The following is a 21,619-nucleotide window of genomic DNA, read 5'->3' on the forward strand; positions in this document are numbered from 1 at the left end:
TCCTTCTACTTATTAAATTTTGGTTCTATCCTTTTAATATACAAGTACCCTATTTTATTTAGTAAATTTTTAACCATCCTCCTAAATATAGGCAACGCTTTAGTTTTAGTTATACTTGTATTTTAGTAAAGTCACACACCTAAAATTAAAACAGAAGGGAACAAAGTGTTGAATAAAATTAAAGGGCATATAAATTCTCTTTTTATCAGAATCTAATTATAGGGTGATGCCTGCTCTGGCAAATTTTTCTGCTGCACAGTTACCAAAAGTATGTCTATCGTGAAATAGGCTCTTAGATACACTAAGAGATCAAGGTATTCTTTCACCATCTTCGATGAAACCCTAAGAGAGTTTAGTGATTTCAAAGCAATATGTATATATAAATATATTTCTCGTTATGCGCACACTCTTTGACAGAACAAGAAGGCTTTCTTTTATTGCTGCGATTTCCGGTTGGAAGACACTGCAGTAGTCTGGTATAGTTACTTATCACTGTGCAACCTAACTTTTATTCTATTATAGCTCCTTATTACAGACCACTGATAGGGATTCCCTCAGTCTAAGAGCTAACTTCGTTGCCAGTTGCTTATAGAACAAGTCTGTGGTATAGAAATGTAAAATATTATTATAACGATTTAGAAGCCGTCTATATTTTGTTTCAATTAGGACGAGTTCTAAGATTAACCGTCACGCGTATAAGTTTTCTTGAATTAGGTGATTCCAAAAACTGGTCCAGTAACCACTATTTTGTATAAACATGTCAATATAACCAAATATATGTTCAATGAAGCCTGAAAGAGAAAATTCCTTTTTCCTTACTCCCAAAATAAAATATCAAAATTTGTGCCTCTCCTGGAGATTGCGTATTGTTTAAGAAAAATATTTCTAGCTGTCTGTTGATTTTCACTTACCAATATGTTGTGTATACATCAAATCTTTCGCGCAATTCTATAAAACATTTCGCTATTTTTCCTGGGTCCATACCAGAGTTGATTAACTGCTTCAGGAGCGTTGAGTTGAACTCATAAATCTCTTCAATGTTTGAGAAGAGTATTTTCAGTTCGTCATAACGTAGGCAGGCACGTTCCTTCCAATCCGAAAGATAACTATAAAAATATATATAAAATTAGAAAACTTAACTCAAAATTTAGCTTAAAAAGCAGAATTTAGAATTGTACAATCGAATACTTACCCTTTTATGACCTGGCCCAAATCCTCCACAAAACTGCGTTCAGAGTCGACTATCTCTAGCATTGCGCGCTCCAAAACACTCATACCACTATGCGGATCCATAAGTTCATTCTCACTTTGATCGGCCAGACTTTCAACACTCGCCAAATATGATGTGGCCAACTTGCCATTCAGATGGTCTGAACCGGAACTGGAACTGGATGACGTTGAGCAAATGGAAGATGAAGAGAGTGGACGATGTTTGAGTTTGGCAATATCCGGTAACATTGGACCACCTTTACGTGACTCTTTCGGCGAAAACTTTGACTTAATATCAGTAAGGCGATCCAAACTCTCCGCCGACATTTTGCTCGCCTCCTCAAGCTCTTCCAGCTGTTGCGCAGTGGGCAATTTTATTGGCACTGCACCGCCCAAAGTATTGGCCTTCGCTGCCAAGCTTTTAGAGCGCGCATAGGTGAGCATGGGTGAACCGGACACAGTTGAGGCGCAAGCTGCTGACGAGCTGCGCACTAAAGGTTTAGAGATCACTGGCTTATTAATAGCTTCGATGAGTTCAACGCTTGTCATGGATGAGTTCATGGTGTCCTTTTCACTGAGCGTAAGTGACGCGAGGTCTTTTGTGATTAGCGGATAGTTCAAAGTCTCTACAAAATCAGAGGGTGACAAAGGTGCAGTGGCGATAAACTCTTTGGAAGGTATTGGTGGTGGTGTATTGAGCGTGGTGGAGGTATTATTATTGTTATTTATATTATTATTATTGTGATTATGATTTTGTTGGTGTTCCACCGCCTGTGTCAAGCTGGTTGGTGGCGGCGGTGCACATGCGGCAGTTAACATTTGCGATGTGGTAGCCAATTGCTCCATTTCAATTAATTTAATACTTTCTTGGCGTTCATAATTCGGCAGTGATAATTTGTAGTTGGTGCTAAAGTTGAAAGCACCAAGCGAATCGTTTGATTTAATGGCTAAGGTATTTTTATTTGTTGGTGTAATCTCACCATCGCCAGTAGAACCTTCCAAACACGGTATAGAAACTATAGCCGGCGTGGGTGGCTTTTTTAGACAGCGCGCGGGCTTTGCTTCAGAATACGAGTGAAAGTTGAGCGCATCTAAGTATTCGGAACTGGAATCGAAGGTCTCAACTAATTCGTTACCTGACTGCGTTAACTTGCCGGTAATCTTAGAGAGCGGTATGTGTGAGAGCTTTACTTTGTGTATGCTGTTCGGCGTTGAAGTTGCGCTCGGCGGTGGTGCTTTCTTCACGTACCGGTGATGCAACGCTGGCGATTGTAGTGGACTCGTCACGTGCGCCGGTTGTTGCTGTAGCGCGTCTATATCCACAGTTTCCACGCGTTCCGCATCCGAGTGTGTAATTATGCGCTGGACATTAGGTGACAATATGCGTATTTGATTTCGATGCTTGCTGGGACTGTTGAGACTGCCGCTGCTGCCTGAGCTGTGGAGAATTGGTGTTTCACGTGACAAGCGTGAGCCCGTTGGACTATTTTGACAGCCGCTACTGCTACCGCTGCTGCTACTGCGTTGACTGCACGAGGACGAAGATGAGAGCGAATTGAGACTACGACTACTCTCACTATAACTGTGCTTTATGCTGTGATTATGAACGCTGTTATAGCTGTTGTTGTGGCTATTGCTATAGGCGAGGTTAAGCAAAGCAAGTGCGGTATTGCGACCACCACCAAATCCGCTGTCTGTAGAAGCACTCAAAGTAGTTTCAGCCACCGGTAAATGTTCATTTAACTGTCGCTTTGGTAGCGCTGGTGAAGGCGAAGGCGAAGGTTGTTGCTGCTCTTCCCCTACAGCGTGCCAATTACTCTTATTTCTGTTGCTGTCAGTACAATTGTTTTTAATGTTGTTGTTGTGGCCGTCTATATGGTAACTATATTCGCCGCTTAACTTTTCCTCCGCGCTGATACTTGAACTGCGACTACTCTTATTGCTGAGCGTCGGTGAGTCGCTGTGATTGCTTGCAACGCTTACATTACCGTTAGCATGCACATCAATGCTGCAGGCGTTGTCGTCACCGTATTCACTAATTTTTATTTTTTCGCCACTGCTGCTGTGCTGATTTATATTACTATTATTATTGTTGTTGTTGTTAGTGTTATTGTTGGTATTTTTGTTGCTAGCCTCGAGCGCGCTCGTCAAGGTGTCGTATATGCCCAAAAGCGATGGTGCCAATTCTGTGGAGCTGCCTGTAGTTAACGAAAAGTAGAAGAAGAAGCATAATAAAATCGGTTAGTTCAGTTGTAAATTCGATGAGCATGTGTGTGTGGTTAACGAACATGATTTGCATATATTTTTTAAGCTGTAGTTAAGTAAGTACATCAACTATCATTCAAACTCTTTGTTCAGTTCTGTACTTACTTACGAAACTATAACAATCCTTCTTATGAAGTCAACTAAAAATGCCTATAATTATGTATACATTGAATCACGGCCAACCCGAAGGTTCATCGGCTCCGTAAAGAAAGTCTCAAAGTGCATTTAACTGGTTAAAACTTTTATAAAAGCAAGGAAAATTGTAATCATGTCATGTAACATATTCTGATAAGATCATAACTAAAAGATATGTTTGACTAACTGTCATTAGGCTCGATGTATTTCCATGTGAGACCCAACTAAGCACCATCGAACAGCTAGGTGGGTTTTATGAGATTTCTTGAGTTTCTGCACCCTTGATACCGAATTTCTTTTAAATTGGTGCAATGGGATCCGTTGCAGATATTTTGTCTCACACGATTGAAAGGTCTAGACCCTTCGCAGAACTAATGTTTCGCAATTTTGCCAGGATGAGATCTCAGGGCTAAGTACGCTGTGATAATCCATACAATGCTATTTATCATGCAAGTACAAGCCTTTTGGCTTATCTAATATTTGCATAAACTCATAGTAGGCTCGCCCAGTCTTGATGGTGTTACAAGATCTGGACTGTTATTCTAACGCCCATTGCTTGGCTTACTGATGCTGCACTTTTCCCAACTATAATTATTCAGGTAAAGTGGAAAAAGTCCAATATATCTATATTCCTTCCCAAATCAAAAACACAAAACCAAATTGAGTGGCATCCCTGGAATGAAATACAAAGGTAATGCAATTTAAATGCCACTGCAATGCGACACACATAATTTTATTGCTGTAGTCAATAATGTTGCACTAATTTATGTGGCATGCACAACATGTTCACCTTATTGCCGCAAACGTTAACGAAGTGCCATATTATTTGGCATAACATCCCAACATACACTGGCGCACTTGAGATAATCAGCCAGGCAGCCAGTCAGTCAGACAGTTAGTCAGTCATGCAATTTTCTGCAAATGCAATCAACAATGTTGCAAGTGGCACGCAGTACTTAAATTTTGTGGCGATTTCAACTGATCTGTTGCATGTTGAAGAGCGTCCGCAATAATATTGAGTTGTTGTTCTCCAGTAATGCTGGCATTAAATAAGACTAACTGCATCTAAATATGTGTGCAGTTGATTGTGTACTCGTATGTGGTAAGCGAAATTTGCATGTGATCGCTAAAACGAACATGCTATAAGCGATTGATTGATGGCGGTAAACGAACTGACAGCACCAGCCATAACCATCGAGCTGTGGCAGGTTGGCAGTTGAAAAGTCAGTAAGTTTTTACGCAAATCATAAGAGTAATACGAAGACTTCACGTAGTCGAAGATCTGTCTATGCCCTACGCGAAGTAATTACTTGCTTAGTTTAGTTTATAATTGAAATAATAGTTTATTACAATTTTGTATCAGACCTAAAAGTTTTGAAAGCAAAAAAGGTAAGAGAATATCCAAGAATAGCATTAAGAGCGCTCTACTCTACACTCCACTCTAAGCATTATTAAAAATGCAACTTGCAACCTATGCACAATGCAATGCTTGCCATTGCAAGCCAAAGAATTCAATTAATCAATTCGAGCATTTGTGTACTTCGAGGCGAAGAGTCCTTCAGCGTGCTTATCGTGCTGTTTTCAGCAAGTTCTCCATACATTTGTGAGTGTGTGTGTATTTGAGGAGGCAAAATACCTGAAGTTAAATCAATAATAATAACAAATTGTTGCATAGGCAATTCGCTTTCGCACGCATCCATCACTGACAGGCAAACTATTGATTTCTACTTTGATCCCAGAACAGGACCCTGCCTATCACAGCATGTCATTATGCATTTAACTTGGCATGTGGTATCGACATTGGCCAATTGATTTGAATAGTGATTTGAGCGTTTATGCCGATGGCATTGTTAATAGCTTTGGTGCACTTTTATGCTGAGGTAATCATTAACTAGACCCTACGTCAATTTTTGCAACGAACAGGAGTGGATCGTTAGCTGAAGCACATTGGCGCCGGAACGATATACTCGTAGTTCTTGTAATTTTTAAACAGAGTATGGGAGTTGGCAAAAATGAGAGATTTTTAACAGAAAGTAGGGAATTTATCATAAAAATTAACGATTAGAAAATAATTGTAGTATTTAGTGTTTTAATATTTATAAGACTATATGAAATAAGATAGTAAATTTCTTAAAACTAAAATATAAACACACTTCCGATAATTCTTTCAATTAAAAAAAAAATACTTTTAAGGCTAAGTTCGGATGTAACCGAACATTTTATACTCTCGCAAAGTCAAATAGTATACTCGTTTGAGATTTCTTTGTGGATTGGCTGATATTTTCGGTAGAAGGTCAACTATAGGCACTGGGGTCCACATATTTAGTACTTAGGGGCTTAAACAGTTTTGGTTCGATTTAGACAATTTTTGGCCACAAGGTGGCATACTTTAATCGCATTATTCACGCAAAGTTTTATCCCGATACAGTCATTTTTGCCTGATATGCATAGTGGAAAGTGAAATAATCAGATGGAATATAAAATGGTGTTATATGGAAAGTAGGCGTGGTTGTAGTCCGATTTCGCCCATTTTTGCACTGTGACATAGAAACATGAAAAGAACGTTATGCACCGAATTTGGTTGAAATCGGTTAAGCAGATCTCAAGATATGGGTTTTCACCTAAAAGTGGGCTGTGCCACGCCCACTGTCTAATTTTGAACGCGGTTCCTATAAAGTCATCTCATACCATCCCAGAGATAAAATTTAATGACTCTGGCGTGTTTAGTGCTTGATTTATCGCGCTTTTAGTAGTTTTTAACAGTACCGTTATATGGGGAGTGGGCGGAGTTGCCACCCGATTTCAACTATTTTCACACTGTCAATAGAAGTGCTAAAAATATTTGCTTCCAGTGAATTTTGTTATTATAGCATTAGCGGTTTAGGAGATATGCACATTAAACCTATTAGAGGCGGGACCACGCCCACTTTTTTAAAAACAATTTTAACTGCAGATGCCTCTCCCTAATGTGATCCTGTGTACCAAATAACAGTCTTGTATCTTATTGCGGAGCTTAGTTATGGCAAGTTATTTGTTTTTGATTAATGGCGTTTTGTGGGCGTGGCAGTGGTCCGATTACGCCCATCTGCAATACCAACCGTCTCACGGTACCATGAAACATGTCTACCAAGTTTCATAAAGATATCTCAATTTTTACTCAAGTTAGAGCTTGCACGGACGGACGGACAGACGGACAGACGGACGGACAGACCCCGGATTTCAACTCGTCTCTTCATCCTGATCATTTATATATATATAACCCTATATCTAACTCGATTAGTTTTAGGTGATACAAACAACCGTTAGGTGAACAAAACTATTATACTCTGTAGCAACAGGTTGCGAGAGTATAAAAATTGCTTTAAAATACAAAAGTGTGTATTTTACAAGCACTCTGATATATTATTGCCACAACATTTAGTTTAATTTCTTCTGGATAATCATAGTAATACATTAAAAACTTCCAGGTCAGTCCCTTAGCTAACGGACATTATAATCAAAACATTCGTTGAGAAATTGGAGTTGTCAAATTTAGCGATATTTCAAAAGTTTCTTAACTAAGACGAATGAAATTAAACGAAAATTCAGTGCATGAAGAGTTCGTCTAAAGAGTACCTGCTTTAACTTATATTTTTCATACAATCCTAGCTATCAATTTCCCCTTCCATATTTTTGAAACACATCATATCTCAATATCAAAGGTATAAAAACTTTTGTTTAATAATAACATTTTAAATATGTAGGGAGGGATCATTTTACGAGTATTATAATTTTAAATCGAGAATTAAAATTATAACTCCACGAATATTAGTAGACTTTCAAAGTACTCAAAACATAGACTAGTTTTATATAAATGGCTGCATGTAGAGTTTGTAATTCGAAATTACGTCTTCAGCCCTGTTATACTCTTCTATATTCAGTCTTTATCGGGCTCATTATTTGTACCTATAAAAACTAAAATTTCGCAAACAAGCCTTGACCTACTTAATACTTCGATAATTCCGTTACCAGGATTTAAATAGCTTTGATTAGAAAAAGATTTTGAACTGCGCTAAAAACTTGAAAGAAAGCCATAAACCTATACTCGATGAACGGTGACCGAAAACTTGCGAGATGAAAGGCATAAAATGCTGTGCCGTTTACTTTTTGGGACTTGAGAATCTTCACTCAAAATTAGTGTCGCATTAGCATAAAAATATTATTTATGTTTTTCACCAAAGTATAATTGGACAGCTATGAACGCTGGTCCTTTGTGATTTCGAAAAGTCCTAGATATGAATCACCAGACTCTTATAGATTGACGAAGAGCCTTGATACTTCCACAAATTTGTTAAGGCGGCGAACCACTTCGCCAGATTCGCTGAAAGTATGGCTAGCGAGATGTTTCAACCTCAGTTTGGCAAAAGCTAAAGAGCTGAGAAGTTGTCTAGACGTTGCCTCCTCGCCTCTTTTCCGTCCGACTGCAGAGCGGCAATACCAGCGTTGAGCTCGCAAACTTTGCGCTCTAAGTTAGTCAAGGAGTGTTTATTTGCAATAGCTATAGCATTAAGCTAAATCATTATTAGAATCATTTGGATGAGTGATCATAGCGGAATCGTTGGACACCGCAAAGCCGATGAACGATCAAGAGGGGCACACTTGTCCCGCTCACATCGGATTGCGTTCTTGCACTGAACCTATGAACTTCACGTGCACTTAGCAGGCGTTGGTCGACGGTCAGCTTCTGTGCGACTGCGAATCCTTCTGGCCTAGAGTAGAAGTGGGAATCTAATGAACTACTTGCCTTTAGCAAAGTTCATCTTGCCGCAGTCGTCGGAGTTTTTACTGGACATTGTTCAGTGGGCATTTTTGCTGTGCGACTGAATAATCAGTTGGACGCAAATTGTCAATGTTCCCATACAAGGTGATGTGGAAACATCCAGGCACTTTTTCCTTCATTGTCTTACCTTTGCATGACTGAGGTTGAAACATCGCGGCAGTCATACCTTTGGCGAATTAGGAGACATAGCCGAAACTAGCGTTAGCCGGCTCAACCAATTTGTAATGTGATCGGCTCAGATTTGCACTTTGTCGATTTATGAGGGTCTTTACGAACAAATTTATAGAAGTTCTAGATGCAACAATGTACCGGCGTTATAAGCTGTCTAAGTGAAATCCCTATTAGGATCGACCATTTAACCTAACAACAAGATATGTAAACTCATCGAATTTGTGCCTATTGGACAGTGTCCAGTCAGAATACCTACCATGGCGGTGGGTTGAACCTTGCCAAGTCCAAATAGTTTAGATGACCAAAACCACAATTTCTAGTTTGCCTAAGTGATAAACTTTTAGTCCACTTTTCGACCAAACTGGCTTTTTTAAGAACCTTAATATTTGCTGCTATGAATAATGTACCAGAACCAAAGATATAGTTGAAAAACTGCTCAATCTTTGGTTTAACTTCAGCAAGAAATCGGGGAGAAACTGGGATTGAGACATAAAATGTCATAAACTTCTAAACCACTGAGCTTTAACAGCATATTTAAGATAGCAGTAATTTATTTTAGTAGAAAGAATTAAACGAGTTTCTCGCTCACTCAAGATTCACATTCAATATTCTATAACTAAACTTCTAAAACAAAAAGGTAGCAACTAGTATTCCGCTGCTCGGCAAATAAGACACACAATAAAATGTAGCAGCAATCACGTGAGCACTTCCTTGATGGCCAACCCAGTATACGTACACACATATGGTACATACACAAGTATGTAGTTACATGCTGCATGCCACAGTCATATCAGCTCATTACAATTAATCTAGCAATTGCTCAGTAGCTAAGCCACAAATAAACAGTTGTTAGGCAGCAAGTCGACACTGAACTGACACGTAGGTTGCAAGCACACAAACACACACACACACACACATAAACACACAAATATAATGCGATAGATAAAATGACGAAGGCGACTCAGTAAGTTAGTAAGTTACCATTTGCGGTTGCATGCAGCAAACGGTAGCCAACGGCAACTCTAATTGCAGCATTGACGTAGCAGCGATTACGGACAGCACAAAATGAAACGAAGCGAAAAATGAACGGACGCTAAGTTAGCCGCTCCAGCAATGGTAGTGGTAAGTACAAGTAAATTGAAAACTTTGTGCCACTGCAAGTTGCAGCGCAGATGCGCTAATTTCTGGTCCGCCACTTTGCCGACTACCACACTTTACTAATTCGTGTTAGTAGTGGTGTTTCGTGTATGTGTTAGCATGTTTGTATGTATGCTGCGCACAGCATGTGGCAAGTTGTTTGCAATTTTTGACAAATGCGCCGTTGTGTTGCAAAATGATGTTACCGTTGTTGCTACTCAACGGCTGGACGGCTTTAAGTTGGATGACTGAGTGACTTAGTGATGAACGCTGCGTCCGAATGGCAGCCTAACTGCTAAATGACTAACTAACAAACTGGTTGACTGACTGACTGACTGACTGACATTGAGGCAAAACTAATTCTTTGCGCTCCACTTTTCATTTTGTTAACCATTTTCCGGTGCGACTTAGCTGCTCAGGCATTTCGATCATTTCACTCGCCGTAAACGGCAGCTGCGTGGGTTGCTACCTTCAAGCGTAGCGTTCGTGATGGCACTTTGTCGTTGTGGCCGTAAGTCTGACCCACTTGATTGTATGAAATTTGTGGTAGCCACTTGCTCATGTTACTCGGCTTGACGACGCAAGGCAGGCAAATGCATCAACTGACTATGCAACGAAATGACTAGTGGCACAAACACGCGTACCTACATAAGTCAAAATATACATATGCAAGAATATATGTATATTATGTGGCAATGTTTGCTGAAGTGCGCTTTTAAAGTGCTTTTCAGGTAAATTGCATTACGCGCGCTGATGGGCAGACAGGTTCCGTGACTTCAGCCAGAATGCCTGGCAACACATCTCAGCTCCCTACTAACATTTATACATATTTACACGGAATATAAACAAATTTTGGAGCAAAAAAAGCGTACTGCAGCAGATAATCTTTAATACGTGGGCAGGTGTTGCACGAATTTCGCAAGCTGAACTGCTACCGCAAGCATGTTTATATAATATATGTTAGTATGTGACAAGTGCTTCATATCCAATAATATGTTTATATAGCTTTTTACATGCTGCCACTTATTTGTGGCATGCTCTATTTATGTTAAATTAATTGCCACAAATGTTAATTAAAAGCCGCATTTTGTTTGATTGCAGTGAAATTTGCTGAAAGTTTGTCCGCCAAAGCAAAGCCTTCGCATGATTGATTGACCGAGTCAGCGTTCCGATACTGATAACAAGAAGGCGTTGTGCTAATCTATATTTGCGTCCACTGGCGACAGACAAGGTGAAAGTCGTTGATGTGGAATTTTCTTTAATTTTGCTGATTTTCTAGTACAGTAGTGAAGTTTCTTAATTATTTATTATTTTAAAAAAAATGGCATGTCACATTTGTATGTACGCATCAACATATGCACAAAATATAATAAAAAAGTGAGAATATATGTATAAGAATATAGAATTAGGAATATTTTGCTCCTTTTTTCGATCCTTATTTAACATTTTAATTAGAAGTCCGTCATTTAGCAAGAAATGTATGTAAAGCAAAAACATACTTTTTTTAACAGCAAGTTTCAGTGATAGACTCAGTAGTTGTGATTTTGAATCAAAATGTCACTTAAACTTTTTTTGTACACTCAATCGAAAGAAAGACATTAATTTTCATTTTTACCATTTCCAGAATAAATAGGCAAAATAAGACTGGCTTATCCCCACTTGGCTTGGAACCACATCTGAGAAAGATTTCGCATCTGCGACTAACAAAACTTGAAAAACTAAGCAAGTTATTATATGATAAGTTAACACCTAAACATTTTTGTAAGCCATATCAGACATATAGGTATGTATAACGTTTAAATTGTGAACCGAAGTTTTGTGCTTTTTAGAATGGAATACCTATTGGCTGTTTTCTAGTAGTTCAGACTCATCCGACTAATCTTTGGTCATTCGACTAATCTGACGGATCCCTCAGAGCTCTCCAACAACACTGTTACTGCTCTCTCTCTTGCTTTGGTTTGCACTACACATTTCTCAAGGCGGATCGAACTGTGAGCACAAAGGCCGTTTACGATATTTAACTCGAGATCTGTAGGTGCTACTCTTCATAATTTTAGTCTGCCGGAGCTAAATATCAATCTCCTTTCATTTCAAAACCGAACATGAAAGAAGAACCATACTTCGTCTTTATTGATGAGACAAGTAGAATTTCTATTCAATTCACAGGTCCTTTTAAAACAGCTTAGACAATTGAGTTAATTTAGTAAAGAAAGGCTTAGACGAGCACAAAGAAGTGATCCTAAAGTAACAGTTTCAATCTAAGTAGTTTTCTCATAAGATGTTATAGTAAAACACTGGCTTCTAAAAGCACACATTCACGTTTAAAGAATACCAAAATAATTTGGAATGTTCTACTAAAATGATAGATCAAGGCCATATATAAGTTCGAATTCTTAGAACGCATTACCTAGACAAAAAAATTTGTCTTTAGAGCCGCCCGATTAACCCCCAAGTCAACTGCTTAGTTGTATGAAATTAAAATATTTTCCCTACTGAATAACAGTTAGATATCTAAATTAAAAAAAAAAAAAAACAACAAGCAAATGGCAATAGAGAGGTACCATAATCAACTATTGAATCTTTATTATACGCTGAACAGAGTATATTATGTTTGCCACAAGCAAAAGGAAACAACGGAGACCATATAAAATATATGTATATATAAATGATCAGCGCGACGAGCTGAGTCGATTTGGTTGTGTCCATCCGTCGGACTGTACTACTGCCTCTCAGGCTGTCCATTTATCGGAACCGCCAATATCTTATCACTATAGAATATAGCTGCCATACAAACTGAACAATCGGAATCAAGTGCTTGTATGGAAAGCTTTTTTAGTTATTGTCCAAAGCAATGTTGCAATCTTCTAAGAAATGGTTCAAATTTCGTAACTATAGCATAAAGCTGCCTTATATAATAGTAAGAAATATTTTGTATTTGTTCAGGGTATCTTCAAGAAATTTTCCAAAGATTACTAGCTAAGACATCGCTACAATTTTCGAAGAAATTGTTCAGATCGGACCACTATAGCATATAGCTGTCATACAAACTGAACGATCTAAATCAGAATAAAGTTCTTTTTATACTTTGTTATGCTATGAGAAATGCACCTGTGAAAGGTATTAAGGCTTCGTTGCAGCCGATGTTAACATTTTTTTTTTTGTTTCTCATATTTCCGATACTGTGCACTCATAACTTACTTATTTTTTATATAAAATATTTTTTTTTATACCTAAATAACCTGTTTTTGCTTCCAAACTGTTTTCTTCAATTTTGTTCATGGTATTATTTTTGAAAAGAAATAACAGTAAAAAAAATTTTAACAACGCAGTGGATTGATCGATGTCACAAATTTGCAATAAAACTGGCTCAATTAATCCCATTAAAATTATCAGCGCTTAAAAGCTGACTAATTAATAAAAATGCAATCGGACAAAGATGATGATAAGGCAAAGCAAAATGTAAGCAAACGATTGTACACATATGAGGGTATGCTATGTCTCGGATCCTAAGTAACTCTCTGTCTTGCATAATATGCGGCCGTTACAGTTGCAAGGCCTATACAAAACAACAACCACACCTCAAAGTTAACTACAAAATACAAATAAAAGTCTGTAGCGAGCTATGACTTATCATCTACAGCAGCAGCTGGTTTGCAGGGGACACATGAAGCACGCCAATTGAAACATGTTGCGCGTGTGTTAAGTGGCGCCGCTCGACACTTGACCAGCGACGCCTCATGTAGCGGGAAACGTGAAATATGTTAAATTTCAACTTACAATTTTAAGCAATTGTTGTTGTTGTCGTTTCAGTTTTATTTTTTTGTTGTTGTTGTTAACTATTTGTTGTTGTAGTTTCATTTCTGTTGCTGTTCAAGATTTGCATATCTCATTTTTTTGCTGTTTACCGTTGTAAATTTAAATGTATCAACATTAATCCACAATAACAGCGACAACAACAACAGTAAAAAAAATCGGAAAAGTTTAAAAATCGAAAAATCGAAAAATGAAAAGACGAAAAAGAAAAACTAAAACGCAAAGCTGGCAAATGTTGACGAAAATCCGCTCGGCGCCGAACGTATTTATCGCAGACACAGCGCAGCAATACAGCAAACAATAAAAACAAAAGCAAACATGCAATAACAGCGCATAGACGCAACACACATACACACGCATACGCAGTCGGGGTCCACAGTAATTCCTGCTTGTCGTTTGGTCACCGAAAATGTCAACGACCAAGGCAACGCCACAATCGAACACGCAGCAATTGAAAATGGTAACAGTGCGCCGCTGCGCCGCCTCTCTTGCCTTCCCCATCAGCACCATTTATTTTAAGCTGACATTGCCATTGCCGCATATCACGAGCGCAACACACGCACACATACCCAATATTTGTATATATATTATGTTATCCATGCATAATTGCTGCTGCTTGTGGCAGCAACAACTGCAACAATTGCCGATATTACGCCACACTGCACATTCCATGCATAAATTTCCAATGTCACCAGAGCGCACCAGCGCCCACTGCAGCGCAGACGAAGGAGGCTGTCGTGGCATTATTATTAGCAATCAGCAGACGACGGCAAATCTGTTGTTGGCGACGTATGTGTTGTATTGTGTGTGACGTGCGCGCATGCGTGAACGAATTGTACGCATGCGCAGTCACATGCACTATTACAGCCGGCACGATTTGTTGCTGCAGCATGTTGCACTGACTCACTCAATCAGTGATCGTCAAGCCGAGCAAGTGAAGCGAACGCCAGCATGTCAATTAAGCAGTTGGCGGCGCTGGTGGTGCTTCATGTTGACAGTGAGCCCGACGCTGACTGCGCTATGACATTTTTATCACACGTCTGTGGGGACTAAAAGCACTAATAGCACAACAGCCAGAAAGTTAAAATAAAACAAAACAATAACAAACATGACAGCGATACATATAAAATATTGACTATAATTTATGTTGCTACGACGACGACGCTACTGACGCCGCCGCTGAACTATGTTGTTATCGGTGATTTTGTTGCGTTTTTATTTCATTTTCGCTTTTTGCCAATTTTTTTCAATACATTTTTTATTGATTTGTTAACGCAATAAAATTGGTGTGTAGCACATACTCAACCACTCAACCTGACCAATCGATCATGTCGCATATCAACAAGGCGCGCTGATCACTGACGTTCACTTGCGTGTTGGTTTTCGTTTTCATTTTCATTTTGTGAATGTTTACATTTTAACATGCGTCGAACACTTTCCTTTTATGGTTAAATGCACAGATTTTCATGAAATTAAGATGTCATAATTATGTTTCGAAATTTTTTTTCGCATAAATTTAGTGACACAGTGTGAATTTAATTAAATAATTGGTGGCAACAATTTTTTTGGAGAAGGTTAAAACCTGATAAGTGTAAAGCTGTAGAAAAGTAGTGTATAAATATGGTTGTATGTATGTATATTTCTAGATATCGTTAAATAGGAAGTGATGTGTAAATTATAGGTGTTTCCGTCTTTAATTTTTGAAATCTTAATTTTCTGAATTATGTTCCGCCAGTTCCGTGATTGACACCCATCAATGAAATTGACTATAGCTATCGCCTCACTCTTTTTTATAGCCTATTCAGGGTATCCAAAAATACCCGATCGCTGTTTGCCACGGAGTTTGTAACACCCAGAAGGAAACATCGGATACCCTATAAAATATATACATATATAAAAGATCAGCGTGACGAGCTGAGTCGATTTAGGTCGTCTGTCTGTACTACTGCCAAACAGGCTGCCCATTTGTCGGAACCACCGATATCGGATCACTATACCATATACTCGTCATACAAACTGAACGATCGCAACCAAGTTCTTGTATGGAAAACTTTTTTTATCTGAAAAGATACAATAGCTTCACGAAAATTGGCATGGATTATTGCTCAAGGCAACGCTACAATCTTCGAACAAATTGGTTGGATCGGATTACTATAGCATTTAGTTGTGCCATACATACTTACCGATCGAATTAAGTTCTTGGATATAAATCGTTTATTTTTAAAGAGTATTATAGCTTCGGTGCAACCAAAGTTTTTTCCTGCTTAGTTTGTCTATAATAAATACCAAACCAATATTAACAAGGAAAATAATTTTAGGCTTTGATTTGAACGATAAATCACTTTGGTTAACAGAAACCTTCACATCTGGAGAACTGAGTTCTAACAAGTTCTATTTGGCCTAACAAGATAAACATTTCACAAATCTCTTAACATGCCGATTCTAGTAATATTGGCTTATAATGCATCTTTGACATAAAATTACCGGACAGGATTAACGAAACCAAAATTACGCGTGATTATGTGTTACAGTATCAGGATCATAAGCACTATTAAAATTTTCAATCGCCTGACTTGCGTTTTCGCCTTTACCGAAGAAATACTGTAAAATATCGCATATTTTCTCTTTGGTGGTGCCCATCTTTGACTCGTGCTCAAATAATACTGTGTCAAGCTATCACAGAACTGACTGGAAAGCTTTTTTAGTACGAAATCTTATTTTAACATTACCACTCACAATTATAATGCGTGATACGGATTACTAAAGCCATCTATTGCCAGAATAATGGATTTATTTTTACTAAACTAACAAAACACTACTAGAAATTACATGTATATGAAGCGGTAGGTCTCTCATGAGTCAGAAATGTCGAGTGAAAAATGAAGAATACTTGATCTTGAGTTCAAATCCGAATTTTTTAACTGACACAGTTTTTACTTACAACCGAACCCTTTTCTCAGGTCTTAAACCTGTATAAATGTTCTTTAAAATATTATAAATATTAAAACAATTCCAAAACGCTCATTCACAGTTATCATCATACTTGCAAATAAATAAATGATAGTTGAAAAAAAAAAAAAAAAAACACGCTTTAAAGGAATTTTTACACCACCTCCTATAAAGCTCTTCCCTACCATCTTGTTTATGAAATTAAAGGCTTATATCGCATTTATTTCGTCAGTTATCGCACTTTTAGTATATTTGAACATAACTTTTATATGGGGAGTGGGCGTGGTTATATGCTGATTTGCCCATTTTCACTGCGTATGAAAAAGGCCCAAAAGGGCTTCCCCTCAGCAAATTTGGTTTAGTTAGCTTTAGCGGTTTGGAAGATATATACATTAAATAATTAAGGGGCAAGGTTACGCCCACCTTTAAAATAATGGGAAACTGTTATCAATCTATTCCATTGTCATCGGTCCTTGACACGCCTACATAGTTTCAAGTTGATCGACTTTTGGAAACCGGTGAAAATTGAGCTCTAAGATTCCATTACATACATTCAACCCAAGCAATAAAAGAGTATTAAAAATATCAAAAAAAAAAAACAACACAGAATATACAAGTATGTATGGTATACATACATATATTTGGTGCTATAAATTTGCCTGAATCAAATATCCGCGTCGACCTTATCTTACGAATGTGCAAATTAATGCAATCTACAAATATGGAATATGTATATATAATATTACAAAATATATTGAACATTGATTCAGACCAAATAATAATTTACTTTAAATAAGGAAACAAATTATTTGTAAAAAAAAAAAAATCGAATTTCAATATGACTACAGACTTCTGAGCGTATCTCGGCATACATGAACACATGAATGCTTAAAATTCCACAAATATTTGCTCCAAACTTTCGATTGCGTGCGAAAAGCAAATTTGCATTGCTGTTGTGCGAAAAAAAAATTCCACAGTTTTTACAAATATTTAATTGAATTGTAGTAAAAAAGTATTCGACAGAAAGCTAGTGAGTACATAAATATTGAAAATTAAGTTGTTAAGTAATTCAAGGAAATCACAAAAATTTAAAAAGCAATGATCAATGTGCCAAATTTGACTAGAATTTTTTAGATTTCTTCATAAGGGTAGCTTAAAATATTCCAGCTGTCTTCGTTTCACTAACTCCTTAAGACTTTTGACAATGACGAAACGAACTAACAAATGGTATAAATTCTGGTATAATTGTAAACCACTGGCACTTAGTGATAGAATAGCCTTGCAGTTATGCCAGTTTAATAAGGTAACCACATACTCTCTTGTATTAATTTCATCGAGGCGCCTTTACATATGTATTTTTCATAAGAGAGCAATGTTGAAACAAAGCGAGCAGAGAAATGGTGAATCCAAAACGATTTTTATAATATACTTATCGACATTTTTGTATATAAACATTTTAGTAATTATAATCTTCAGTTATAGTTAAGCATTAGCTTATATAAAAATAATCTGAGACTCACCCTAATTTAAGGTATAAAACTTCATAGGCAACTAAAACATTTTGTGACATTTCTATCTTTTTATTAAACTGTAGTTAAATGTACGAAGTGGTCTTAAAACTTTCTCTGCTCAGCATTTCCATGTCTTGTTTTGGAGTTCCCACTCCAACTGTAACTGTAAACTTAATTTATTCGAATGACAGGACGGTGTTGGAGAGTTCAAAATTTGTGATCATTTGCAGTAGTTCTCTTCTTAAGCGCTTATATATATTATTTTTCAGAGAGTAATGTTTATATTTTTTCTTTCGAGGCACCGATTCCATACTAAAGAACCAGAGAGGCATTAAAAGAAGTTCATTCCTCTTTAGAGAGTTATACATTTTTACATGATTGGTCTGTGGATTTAATTGCTCGTTGACAATCTTTAGCTTTATTTAGTTAAATTCAAAAAGGTATTCGTTTCCTTAAACCTTCATGGTCATGGCTGAACCAAAGTTTCGCAAAGATTGTTTAGCGAGTTTAGAGAGTGGTTACCACTATAACAAATTATATGCTTAGAAATACTCCTCTAGAATCAATTTCTAGGCATTGCTAATACAATTACAGTAAATTTGTGGGAAAAAACATTTTAAACAGAATACAGGTTCCTTTTTTTCCCTTTTTTCCTTTCATTAAACTTTTACTAATATTTAAGTGCGCTTGTTTCGTTTTTGGCAGCTTTAGAAATGTGAAAAGATCAGCAGAAAATTACCTGTCAAGTCTCGAATAGACATGCCAAGATGATAACCCTCCGAGCTGCAGGTTAAATTCGCATTTATTTTACGGCTTTTAATCTGAAGCATGTTTTGGTTTAAGATCTATTGTTGTTGTAGTGTTTAACTAATTTTTATACCCTGCACAGGGTACATTAAGTTTGCCACGAAGTTTGTAACACCCAGAAGGAAACCTCGGAGACCCTGTAAAATATATATTATACATAAATGATCAGCATGATGAGCTGAGCTGATTTAGCCATGTCCGTCTGTCCTTCCGTCTGTCTGTCTGATCTGAAATTTTGCACCTGCCCTTTCCTCACTAAGAAACTGCTCATTTGTCGGAACGTCCGAACGATCGGCTGATCGGAGTAAAGTGTTTGCATGGAAAACTTTTTTGATTATTTGACGAAATATCTTCACAAAATCGGGCATGGATTATTGTCTAAGGTAACAATGTAATCTCCGAAAAAATTGTTCAGATCTGATAACTATAGCATACTTGTATAGCTGCCATTCGAACTGAAAGTTTGGAATCAAGTGCTTGTATGGAAAACTTTTTCATTTGACGAGGCGTCTTCACAAAATTTGATCGGAAGCAAGTTCTTGTAAGGAACCTTTGTATTTGTAAAGGGTATTATAGCTTTGATGCAACCGAAGTCAATGTTTTTTCTTGTTTTTGTGTTCCTTTTACTTGACACATTCTCATATTCACATCCGCTTGGGGAAACTACTTCATTTTCGGCGTGTTCGACTGCTCTGCTTCTTTGGCCAGCCAGCCAAGCTGCGGTTCTCACTTTCATCTGCTACCTTTTCGACTGTGTTGCACTTTATTTTACACGCACTTTTATGACGTTTTGCGGCTGTATTCACTGTCATTGGAACTTCTTTTCCTACCAACACAACTGTTATTGTTGCTTTTGTTGTATTTACGCTCGGTGTTGTCAGTGTAACGTGGCGAAAATGTCGATGTCGGAGTTTTTTGAACGCTTTGTAGTGTTTACCTGTGAAGCTGCAGCTCCGGCTACCGTTTTATATCCCATCCAGTTAATCGTCCAAATGTTGTCTGCGTTGCGTTGCTAAAAATAGCCACACTACCGAAAATACATTTCTTGTTGTTTTTTTTTTTTTTTTGGTTAATTTTATGGCTTTATGCATTTCGTGTGCAGTTGTTTTGCCTTCCCGAATGACAGCAGCTGCCAGTCAAAGTGGCGTTTTGTCAGTAAAAGTGAAATTGTAAGGTGATAATATGAAGACGAGGTCAGTGCGCGGTTAGGAAGTAAATTGTTGGCTTTCATTTGCCTTGAGATAACTTGTACATACAAAGATATATATATAGGTATATTTATATGCAAATATAAATATGCTTGTATAAAAATATCTACATTTCCGAGCGTACAAATATATACATAAGTACATGGTTGTTAAAAAAAAAACCTGAAGTGCCAGTTTGTTGCAGAGAATCTTCAAAAATTGTTGCTTGATAATTTCTTATAAGCAGGAAAGCATGACTGAATTACTTCGTTTAAGTTGACTCGATATTCCTTCGAATTTCAGGCGAGTTGTAAATATAATATTTATACAGCGTGCTTTATATGCAAATTCAAAGGTTTAACATTTTCTAACATAGAAAATTATGTAATTTTAGTGGCTTTCTCGATAATTCCTACTGACCAGATTTTTCAAGACCTTGTTAACGGTTTCGGTTCTAGAACTCGGTGATCGTCTATACAGTTGTTAAATAATTATTTGCATGTCATCAAATTTATGCCTAACAACGTCAGATCACAGCTCCGAGATGGCAAATTGAAAACAGCCGATAACACGAGTCCATACTACTAATACCAAATATTATTCTAAATATCCTTAAAATAGACTAAAAACTAACAGAGTGAAACCTAGTGAATAAAACTCAGAGACTCTCTAATTATACTTTATCCATTATCCTAAAACTAGCATGAGTTGGTTAGTTAAAAAGACCGCAGGCGGCCACACTTAGACCATCATTAGTCACATTGTGCTCCCGGACAGTAACCAAATTAAGCATTATCCAGCAACTCAATGAGTTTTGTGTTATCAGCTGTCTCCAAGCGGGCCGACTCGGCTGCTTATTCGTATCCTTCTATTCCTATATGACTGGATACCCATATGATATTAAGATATACCCATGGAGAGTCTAGTTATTGCCTAACGCAGTGAGATGTAGTATAGGTGCTACGGATTGCTATAATATCCGCTTGTCTGTCCATTAGAAAGTTTATGGACTTGTTGGTGAGATGAGAAGCCCCTTTGGCACCGGCTTTTATGCCAACAATTTCGGCCTGAATGACTGAATTGTAGTCATTTGAAGCTACCCTCTGCATATACCTATACTACTATAGAATAAGTTTGCTTCTGTTCCGGTTTTTGCTAGAAATATCTATATTATATTAAAGAGAGATGAAATGATGAACGAGGGATAGCTACTACATAGAAAACACTCGAAAATCTATTGCGATTCAATAGCAAATCGGTTATAATAAAAAAAGACAAGGAAGTTATAAAGATGCGAGTGTTAGATTAGATTAAAAATTTTAAGTTAGTCACTACCGATAATATCGTTATTTTCGAACATTTCAACAGTTCATAATTTGATAAAATGGCTTGAGATAATACTCGAAAGTCGGTTAGCACTTATTTGCACTTCTGGGTAACTCGATTAACTAATGACAGTCGAATCTAAGCAGCCAAAATTATACAATACACTATCACCAAGAGTCGTGAACGTGTTATACTATAAATTATTGTCGGAAATGTTATATACTAATATAACAACAACAAATAAAATCTGCTAACCCTACCATAGATACAAATAATCCCAAATATTATAT

At 37.3% G+C, this 21,619-nt stretch overlaps 1 protein-coding gene across 3 annotated transcripts in view; it reads right to left on the reverse strand.

Moving 5' to 3' along the window:
- GEFmeso (Guanine nucleotide exchange factor in mesoderm) overlaps positions 1 to 21,619 on the reverse strand; it is a 221,402-nt gene that overhangs the window by 13,895 nt on the left and 185,888 nt on the right. For 2 of the 3 annotated variants that reach the window (XM_036362971.2, XM_036362972.2), the window contains exons 2-3: positions 1,193 to 3,407; positions 912 to 1,106 (exon numbers count right to left, since the gene is read on the reverse strand). In XM_036362971.2, coding sequence (XP_036218864.2) covers positions 912 to 1,106; positions 1,193 to 3,407 — 2,410 coding nt within the window. Of the gene's footprint in view, positions 1 to 911; positions 1,107 to 1,192; positions 3,408 to 18,748; positions 18,863 to 21,619 lie in introns of those variants that run through there. The other variant, XM_036362970.2, reaches the window with a different exon arrangement.

The sequence above is a fragment of the Bactrocera oleae genome, chromosome 4 (genome assembly GCF_042242935.1).
Source record: "Bactrocera oleae isolate idBacOlea1 chromosome 4, idBacOlea1, whole genome shotgun sequence".
In the NCBI taxonomy this organism is placed as follows: domain Eukaryota; kingdom Metazoa; phylum Arthropoda; class Insecta; order Diptera; family Tephritidae; genus Bactrocera; species Bactrocera oleae.